General features: G+C 37.8%; 1 protein-coding gene across 1 annotated transcript in view; it reads left to right on the top strand.

Annotated features, from left to right (window-relative positions):
• Positions 1 to 9,359: 9,359 nt before the first annotated feature.
• Positions 9,360 to 10,817, top strand: part of hhip (hedgehog interacting protein) — a 39,290-nt gene continuing 37,832 nt past the window's right edge. The window contains exon 1 of the mRNA XM_014999537.2: positions 9,360 to 10,184. Coding sequence (XP_014855023.2) covers positions 9,915 to 10,184 — 270 coding nt within the window. The 5' untranslated portion in view covers positions 9,360 to 9,914. The remainder of the gene's footprint in view (positions 10,185 to 10,817) is intronic.

The following is a 10,817-nucleotide window of genomic DNA, read 5'->3' as shown; positions in this document are numbered from 1 at the left end:
ATTAGCAACCAAACAGAAAATACTTGGTGAGAATTTTGTTTTTGCAGTGTAATCAGAAGGAATCATGCACAGAGAATGCAAAATACAAATACATGTATTATATACCACAAAGCTGCAATTTGAAGAAAATGTCCTCCTTTTCCATTGTGGGCACAATTTGGAGCTGTTTGTCCTTCTCTATGTCTGTGATTCATGCTACACCAGCTGCAGTGCAGTTTCCCACAGTGACAAAGGTCTGAATGTGGTGTGGTGATCGTTTTTGTTGTTGCTGTCCCTGCACACTTCTATTCTAGTAATAATCAGCCACCCTTAAGCAGAGGTGGACGTTTTTTACAGGCTCAAAACAACTGGAGAACTTTGATGGTATTTCCACTGGACTTGTTGAGGGAGCTTCTTCAGTGTTTGCGGCAAGATGCTGAATATATAAGTCTGTTGTGGAGAGTTTAATCTCTTCGTCATCTATTGGAAGAATCCAAGCTTACTTAAAAAAATAAAAACTCAACAAGCTGAAAGATAAAGATTTCTGCAGAGCTGCTGTGACAGAGATCCCAAAATATTCAGCTGAAGCTACACAGAAATAGTCTGAAGACAATAAGGTGGATGTCCTGGAGTGGCCTAGCCAAAGCCCAGACATCATTATCCTGATAGAGATAGAAAAGCTTAGCAGGAAGAATGGAGGAAAACTGCAGCATCCAGATGTGCATCTATTAAATACTGACTTGAAGGGGGAGAATAATCATGCAATCACTTATTTAATGTGAAATATTTTTAATTCGGTTTAATTCTGTAGAAATCAGATTTCAATTTGACATTAAAGGTTGTTTTGTAATTCATGAAACAAAAAAAGAAACGATTAAATAAATTAAATTAAAAATTTCTCCAACAGAAGGAAAAAAATTGCATCCATTTTATCATTTTAGGTTTATATCTGATTACATGCAATCAGTTCACCACACTTATAGCTCAAGAGGAGTGTTTACCATCAATTACAGACAAAATGTTGCAAAACCACATTCAGGTGGACACAGATTCCTCAACTAGACATATTCAGATGCCATAAGTTAAAGTAGCATTCAGTTACTGAGGCCTACCTGATGGAAAGCCTGGGAGGCCAAGCAGGAACAGATGGGTTGAGGACAACAGGACACTGGGAAGAAGGGAGCAAAGGGAGGGAAGGAGGAGAGAGAGAGGGACCACCATCACTGCTGCCCACACCAAACATTTACCACCAGCCGCCCACCTCCATCCCACCAAACCGTTTTCAGCACAGTGACTCTTATCTGTAATTAATCTGCAATTTGCACATACATGCACTGCGCCTAAAATCTTTTAAATCTTTTTCATCCTGATCAAATCTTTTACAGACAAGCGACCACGAAACAGAAACATGCATATCACCTCCTTATTTTCCTTTGAAGGATTCTTCATTGTATGAGTAAGGCGAGAACAAAGACTTTGAAACAGAGATGAATTGTGTTTTCTACTTTATGAATGCAAAATACCATTATTAAAGTGAAGTTAAAGGTTTTAGATGCGCACAAGATGACCAGATATCCCTCCTTCTGTTGAAGGCATTTCAATATCCGTCCCTTGTCGTACAAACTAAGACGATGTCCAACATATTTCCTGGCTCTGTGTTTCACCGCTGCAGAACAGATGCATGTCTTAGATTTGGCTCGTGTCTGCTGTTGGCAAGGAATGCAGGGAAGAATCTCCTCATATGACAATCAGTCTGCAGATATTGTTCAAGCACAGATAAGCTTGCTCCACTTTGCGCCCAACAGAAAATGTAAAAACACTGGTACTGACTTAAAGTAAATCAGTTTTTCAGTTCTGGGGAACTATTTTAGGTCAACAAGTTTGTAAAATTTAACTCAGCCAGAAGATATTTGTTAAAGTTGCAGTCTATTTCATATGGGATTTTATGATGGGAAATACAGTGCTTCGCAAAAGTATTCACATCCCAAGCTACAATATATTTTTTGGCAATCTTCTGATTTAAAGTGCCTGATTGAGATGCTTAAGGAAAAATATACATAGGTTTCCAAATCTGGAGTGTATTTGCACACATTCCTTATTGTTTTTACTTTTTAGAGTCACTTTTGTCTGCAGTTACAAAGTCAAATCTTTTTAAAGTGTTTCTACCAGCATTATATATTTAGAACAATTGAACGGATTAATTGTGATGAACTGATTATTGAAATAATGGTTAACTAATTTAGTTCTTGCATTTAAGATAAAAAAAATAAACCTTTGCTTGTCCATATGTTCTACCCAGAGCTCCTTAAGTGGCAGCTTTAGTTTATTGAAATACTTTAAAAGCACCTATTGCTATACAATTATTAATCAGCTAATGCAACAAACACTCATCATATTTGTTGCTTGACTTAACATCTGCTTGACGTTAAGTCAAGCAGAAAGGATTGAGCTTTTCACATGTTGATGTCGGAAATATTGTGTTAGCTACAGATGCATCCTTTGCTACAAATGATCAGGTGTTTACTTAAGGAATGCTCTGTTATTGCATTTTAGGCAATACAATTTTCATTCCCTAAGAAAGTAATTGAATCGTTTGTATATTTGTGTGTTATAATGCATTTCTAATATTGTACAAAAAAGGCTAAAATAGTCATTCATTTCATTTTCCTGTCCCTTCACAGTAAAGCTCTTTCTTGTGTTGATCTATCACATAAAATGCTAATAAATTATATATAAAAATACTTTGTTGTTGTAACTTTAAATTCAATTCAACTATAAAAGTACTTCATAAATCTTAAAGGAAAATTAAATGTTGTCATTACTCATATCCAAGCATCTTCAAAGAGAAATTGTGGATGGCGATGCTGTGAGCAGGAGCAACTTGTGGTAGCAGTCTGTCTTCCAACAACTCTAGAGAAACCTCTGACTGCAGACTGTTGCTGTATGACTGTCATGACATTCTAATGCCTCGATGTCCGGGCAGCAGAGACGATATTCTACATTTCCATTCAATTGTGAAGCAAATTTTGAGCAATTTTTAAAAAATTGTTTGGAGAGGTTGACTTTGAAATTTGTGGTGCACAGACCCACCAGTTAAGTTCACTATGTCAGAACTAATTTGGTAAATATGTTTCCATTTCCCCTTTTACAAATTAACTCCCTTCTAGAAAATTCAAAGTGAGCATAAAAACCTTTTTGCGAAATTTAGGATGTTTTTCTTTTCTTTTCTTTTTTTTCGAATTTTCCCATTTCCATCTAACTTTCTAATATGGTACATCAAAATGCACATGAAAAAAAAATTAAAAATATATATTAATGGAAACATGCTAGTGACATGTCCTGGATGACAAGATCAGTTGTTGGTAAACACTGCTAAGCCATCTCATTTGCTTTTGCTGCTCCTCTTTACATGTCAGTCTAGCCATATTGTTAGAAAGCCGGGTGGAAAGATGTTGGAGATGGGGATACTATTCCTGACCGTTATGATCGATAGGAGAGACGGTTTTCTCTCTTCTCTGCATCCATGAAGCCTCCTTCTCCACTCCCCTGGGATTTGGGGTCGTAGTTCAGGTATAATTTGAGCTTTGGAGATGCTAATCTGCTGCTCCTAGTTTTAAGAAAAGCACCTTGTTGCCAAAGTTTCACATCATAGCAACTGTCAAAAAGTGAAAAAATAAAAGCAGACCCTCTTCCAGCAGCACAACGTCCAAAAACTCCACAAAATGAACAAATCAGAATGAAAGTAAAAGACCATAAGCAGTGCAGTTCTAGAAATGTGAGTGAAGCAGTTCAAGTTGTATAAATACTTTTCAGATTAAAAATCCTCACATATGAACACAGTTTTTTGTTCCATGTCCAGCTGAAAATGAAACAGGAATGTTCTAAGAAGTTGCTGCATTGCAGCGTCAAATCCAGGCAATCCAATTTCCTGCGTGGCGTAATTAAAGACACCACGGTGGCATTAACCAGGCAACACATTAGTGTCACTGTCTTCTGCAACTTTGTATGTGTCTCGTGCCACCACATTAGGGAGCCCTGGGTGGCTTTTCTTACTTATGCCATGTGTATACTTCAGCCAAACAAGGCCTAAGGACACTCCAGGGTGGTACAGAGCGAAGGAGGGGCGAGGAAGCTAAAAGCGAGGTTGTGTGGTCTGATGGCTGAAGCCCGTGATTTAGAGGCTGTTGATGCTGGGCAGACAGCCCAGCCTCAGTCACTGACTCAGGCTGGATGACGCTACATAAGTCACTACACTTAAAATGTCCTCATGTGTTTGGATCTGTTCAAGTGGAAATCAGAGGCACTCACACGACTGGAAATCGCTACTGAGTCTGATTTTCTTGTTCCTTTTTTTCCCCCTCCACCCTGAAGCCTTCACAAACAGATGGCAGAGGCTCATTAAGCTGTTGTCAGGACTATTAATGGCATTGTGAACACTTGCAGAGGTCTGTATGCCGTATGGCATACGACTGCCAAACAAAGCCGGGCCATTAAAGTAGGTGTGAGAGGAACACAATGCTGCTTGCTGTGTGCTGTCAGAAGAGGGAAGCACACACATGGTTAGCATCGGGCTGACTTTTATGATTTCATGTTTGTGCTAAACTTTATAAGACATAAAGACTGCGATAGGCTGACACTGAGTGTGATGTTTGTCTCGTTAATTTTCCAGCACGTTTCTTGTGTCCAAATTCCACACTTTTCCAGACATAAATCTGGCCCATTCCTAACATATAAATATAAGAGTTTCATACTAATTCACAGCAGATATTTCTCTGGTGAGTCTAAAGATTTAAATACAGTTTTTACCTTTAAAAGCTAAACAATGGAAGGAAGGACTCAACAAAGGAAGAGAGAAACAGAAGAATGAAAGAGGGAAGAAAGGAAGGATGGAATGAACTGACGCACTAACAAATGAACAAAGGAAGACAAGAAGGAAAAACTAAAGGAAAATTGAAGGAAGGAAGGAAGGAAGGAAGGAAGGAAGGAAGGAAGGAAGGAAGGAAGGAAGGAAGGAAGGAAGGAAGGAAGGAAGGAAGGAAGGAAGGAAGGAAGGAAGGAAGGAAGGAAGGAAGGAGAGACCGAAGTAAAGAAGAAAGGATAGAACAGGGGAACTAACAAACTAACTAAGGAAGGAAGGAAGGAAGGAAGAAAGGAAGGAAGGAAGGAAGGAAGAAAGGAAGGAAGGAAGGAAGGAAGGAAGGAAGGAAGGAAGGAAGGAAGGAAGGAAGGAAGGAAGGAAGGAAGGAAGGAAGGAAGGAAGGACACCAGACTCTGTGAAATGCCTCCATACTTCCTGATGATTGGCCAGATGTATGCAGGTGCCACTGTTCCATGCAAAATGTAATTATAATTTAGTAATGTGTTAATGTTAATATTAAATTAAAATTGTATCTACCTTAATGTATTTTATAGATATACTTATATTTTCAAAAGGATATAATTATTTATCTTAAATACAGCATGCCTAGTAGTAGTTTATTTTATCTTGAAGATGAGACACATCTGTGACATCAGAGTATTTTCTATTAACCTCACCAGAAACATCTGGTTGGCGCTGTGAAGTCCACTGTTCTTTTCAGACCTGTTCTTTTCAGAAGCATCAATGTTTCTGATTAAACTGAATCCAGTGAGTGCTAAAGGCACCACCTGACGTGCTTTAAGGTCTCCACACTCCTGGAGCTTCACCTTCTCATATTCTTTGGGCTGAGATGAATCACTCTGTTCCACTCACAGATATACGATTTTTACAAGAGAATGACTGGGGCAAAAAAAATAGCTTTTTAGTTAATTAGCTGTTTAGTCAGAAAAAGAGGAAGATGAAACAGAAAACAAACTCACCAGGATTTCAGCACATTGCAGATCAACCAATCTGCTGCTGTCATTATTCAGTTATATTTTCAATAAACTATGACGAGTATTTAAATATAATAGGTACTACATGTATGCATGTGTCACTATTTACTACATTTTGGTCCTTTTTTGTGGATATAAACAGAGGTGGGTAGAATACCAATAAAATATGCACAAGTAAGAGTAGCACTACTTTAACTTATTTTTACTCAAGTAAAAGTAAAAAGTAGAAGTGCAAGAAATTGTTCAAGTAAGAGTAAAAACATGTTTTACTCATAAGAGTAAAATACTCTTTCCAGTGTCTTAGAAAGTCTTTCAATGGAAAGACAAGTACAGAGTAACTGATGAAAACATCAATCACTTAAAATTTTAAAATTACATAAATAGACCAAAATATAAAGATATGTGAAAAGTTTGGTAAAGTCAAAATGAAAATAATTCATATTATAAAAACACATTTTCCAAATTTTTTAAATTTTTTATATTAAACTTATGAAACTGCTTCGTCTGTGTCTGGTAGTTTTTTTTTTTTTTTTCGTTAAAATAAGCCTGTTCTTCATTCAGTGAAGGTATTCAAAGTGGGCACAAATTTTACTCAAGTAAGAGTAGCAATACTTAATTTAAAAAAAATTACTTGAGTAAAAGTAAAAAGTACAGCTTTAATAAAGAAACTCCTATAAGTATTTTTCCACAAAAGGTTACTCATGTAAAATTAACAGCGTAAATATAACTAATTATACCCAACTCTGGATATAAATGATTTGAGATCATCAAAGATGTTGAAGTTGAAGATATGTCATTCTGGTACATCTATCACCCAGTAGTTCCTACAATATTTAATGATTTCTGTTTGAAACAGCAGAAGCAGCAGTGAAAGTTGATCAGGTTTTAGCTCATGTACTCTCTTGTATTTTTAATGTAGGAGAAAATGCTCCTGAAATGTAGGCTGGAAAAGATTAACTTCTGAAAAAGATGTGCAATACTGTGAATTTTGTTATTAATCAGAAACTAAGTTAACAGGGTCAGCACTGTCAATATTGCTACAGATACCTTTTTTAAAAATAATGTCATTATTATTGAATAATTTCACTATTTGACTTCAATTAGTTAATTATTGACGATTATCAGTGTTATGACAAGTGTTTTTTATTAACTAACTAGAAAGCAATGTAGCAGCATAGAAACAACATAATTCCCTTACTACCTTCTACTTCAAGCAACTGTTTATTAGGACTAGTGAGTTTGTAATTGCAATCTGCATGTAACCTAAATAAGAATAATATTTTTCCTTTAATATTTAACATTCAGCCATATTCACATTTCAGGTTTGAGGTGTATATCTTTACATAAGTGTATATATTCTTGAGTTCCTGTAAGATTTATTTCAACTGCCTGAGTAGATAATAGTAAAAGTGTGCTTATTAAACAGATTGTATTTGAAAAAAGCAAATGTTTTAACTGCAAACATTACAAAGGTATAAAATCCTTTGCTCAAATTGTAATATAAACTCTTCATATTTGGCATTTTAATTTCTACATATGCACTAGTATGAACTCTGTGAAGAAATTCAAGTAATTTATGGACATATGGAAGAGAAACTGTAAACAAAGTATCGATCTTATCACGCTAGTATTAATAGTATTGATATTTAGCTTCATCCATCCAGCCCTGTGTTCGCTGCTAAAGTCTATTGTTTCTGCCAGAAATTAAAAGATGGAAATGTTGAATGGATTTCTGTTTATGTATGTTTAGAGAGCTACTCTTGGTCTGTCAGCTCAGAAGCGCGGTCTGTCAAACTGTGCTTCTCTTCATCTTTCTGTCCTTCGCAGATGCACGCCGCTCGGCTCCACAGCTGCATCCCACATGTTTTCACGCTGTTCAACAATGCACTTCTCCTCTGTTCTTGTAGCTCTTGTTTGCGGTGACACTGCTGTTGGTGGCAGATTGCTCTCTTCATTTGATTTGATTCCCTCCCTCCTTTATGGACATAAAAGGGCAGAAGCACTTTTGCTGCATTTGGTCCTGAAATGTCTCCATTTGGATAAGATAGAGACTCTACGAATGTGTTTGTGAATGTGAGAGGTCGGTCACAGCTTCATAGCACACAAAGTCATTTCCATAATAGCCCACAATCAAACCAACCACTCTTGGATTCCACCCGCTCCAGATTCCTGTAGATAAGCTAAGCCGGGAATCTGCTGAGTGCCACAGACCCCCAAGTAAGAACAGGTGCTGTTAAAGTTAATGATTTCAGGTTCTGTTGTGAAAAAAGCAGGGGCTGTTGTTTCTCTGGTAACTGCCACAGTTGGACGTCCCCCCACCTCTTTTTTTAGATTATCATGCTATCAAGTGAGTTTTCTGAAAGGAATTGCTCCACATTTGTTATCGTGAAACTGGACAAATTAAGATGCCTTTCAAAATGTGAGGCAAGACAACAAAATGAAGGGTGTTGAGTAATCTGTGACTGGGTCTGGAACAAACTTCCAGAAAGCTGCAAAACAGCCGCAACACTGAGATCCCTTAAAAAGGTTTGATGCATAAGAACTGGAACATTGATTAATATATCTGACATATATCTACTTAATGATTTTGGTGATGGCATTTGGCATAATGTAATGTTTGTTGCTTGTTTTATAAATGGTTACTGTTTTATATTTTGTGGTGAATTTGAATTGCCATACTGATGAAAAAATGTGATATACCAGACTTGATGTTTCCTTTGACCAATAGTCAAACAACTCAAAAAATTGAACAAATGTCCAAATTTGGAAGTAACAATGATAGAATAAATAGCAAAATAACAAAATACATGCATAAAAAAAGGAAAGATTTCCAAATAACTGTATTTTTAGCATCTTTATAGTCCTCTAGGAGTTTGTTCCAGATTTGAAGTGCATAAAAATGGTTTATTGTCTTTGTCAGGGCAAGTAATGGATGAATGGATGGATGGATGGATGCATCGATGCTCTATTGTAAAGAACTCCATCTTGCCCTCCTGTCAACTATTAAAAAATCTCAATAGATTAAAATTTTCTTCTATAATTTTGTGAATGGTTGAAAGTAAGATGTGACTTGTTGTCAGTTATGATGCTGTAATTTATGAGTCTTAGTCTCCTAGGACAATATAGCTCTCATTTCGTAGTTATGTAATCCTGAACTATTTTATTAGGTAGTTCAGAACGGTGTTGAACAAAATTCTGTCCTGAATCTCAGAAATGTACCTGCCATGTGGCTCAGAATCAGCCTTTTCTCACTGTCATGGAAAACCGTAGCTGTTATCCTTCAGTGTGCTTTTCGGAGACTGGAAAAACCATTTCTGCAATGTAATCAACGCTGTGACGTCAAAGGACACACGTGCGATCTAAACAAACAAACAAAACCCGATTTTGTTTGTTTGTTTTCTCATTTGCATTACAAGTTGTTCAGACCGCGGTATATGGGGCATTGCAGGAGCAGCATTCATCTCCAGCCTCCGTCTACGCTCTGCCAGGTAAAACGTTTCCACCTCAACGTGGGCGCGACCGTGCTTGCCACGCGCGCCCCCGCGCAGCCATACGTCACAGCGCTCGCTCCGCTTCTCGCGCGCTGGTTAAAAAGAAGGAGGAAACAGCACGAGAAAACATGTGAGCGCTCTGAGAGGACTTAGAGACAACTTTTATTTTCTCATGTTGTTTTGTGCCGTGCGTGCACAAGCTGGCGAGCCGTTCCCTGCAGGAATTTACCCTTTTAAAGGAACATCAGGCTCTTTTCTGTTGGGGATTTTTTTTGTTTGTGTGTGTTCTTGAGGATAAAATTTATTGGTCTCTTTTTTTATTTGGTTTCTAAATGTCAAGTTAAACCGTTTATTCTGAGGAAGGAGTTTGTTAATTTATTTTTAAACAACCCTCCTCGTTGTGATAATTAAATTAAGGACAGTTTCATCTAGGAATAATAGTATAAAATACCTTTTTTTTCTTTAGCAGCTTCTGGTGTTTGGATAATACAACTAGATATACAAACTGTTCTGCAGGGGCACATTTGCATTTTTGAAAAAAGAGAAGTCCCCTTTTTCTTCTTTATTTTGTTTGTATATGTTCTTGAAACAATGAAGCACTTGCAATTCGTGCTCGTCCTGGCCATCGCGGTGAACGTGTGGGAATGTGGGGACGCAAAGTTCGGTGAGAGAGGAGAGTTGAGCCCCAGGAGGAGAAGATGCTACGACGGAAGCTTGCCCAAGCGTCTGAAGAAAAGGGAGCGAAAAGTGCTGCTTGACGGCAGCAGCAGCGGAGAAGTTTGCCACAGGTTGTACCCCCGTGTGTCCTGTTGTCCCACCAGGAGAGCCACCTATCAGATCCTGCACCGCGGGGATGCCCGGGTAGGTTGAAGAAGACGTTAGTATGATTTTACTGGGGAAATACACTCAAACGCCTACAATCACTGTCGTATCTATTATTAATGTAGGGAATGTGACGGGAATGTTACTAAAATAGTTTGTCCTCTTCGCTTATAACAAAACTTGTACATATTTAATGCTTATTCTCCTTTTTGAAAGCAAAAGAACTACCGTCGTGCTTATTGTGCGTTTTGAACATGCTGGTGTAACGTTTATGTGTGTCCAATTCGCTTCTGCGTTACCATGGCAATCAATCGCCCCGATTCACGTTACATCTCGCTTCACAGTGAGCTAACCGTCCAGACAGAGCGCTTGCTAGCTAAGCTGTTGAACCCGCTTGCTCGTGAAAAAAGGTAGGAGTTTGTTTTGTGGTTTTTGTTTTAGTCTTTTTATAACCAGGAGCTCATAGACTTGTCACTTATATCGCATGTTCTCGGTTGTTTTGATGTGTTTTAAGATAAGTTTGTGTAGTTGACGTTCTTTTCATTTCGAACGTAAAAAGAGAAAATCGTCACTCCAGCCGCAGCCTTTGGCTCACGTCAGCTTTGACCGTTAAAACGCGAATTAAAAACCCTAGAGGAGAGTCTGAATCGCTCTTGGGACGTGCACAAAACG

The sequence above is a fragment of the Poecilia mexicana genome, unplaced genomic scaffold (genome assembly GCF_051168715.1).
Source record: "Poecilia mexicana isolate PSO_F unplaced genomic scaffold, ASM5116871v1 scaffold_1, whole genome shotgun sequence".
NCBI classification, from domain to species: Eukaryota; Metazoa; Chordata; class Actinopteri; order Cyprinodontiformes; family Poeciliidae; genus Poecilia; species Poecilia mexicana.
This window is presented reverse-complemented; position numbering and strand designations above follow the sequence as displayed.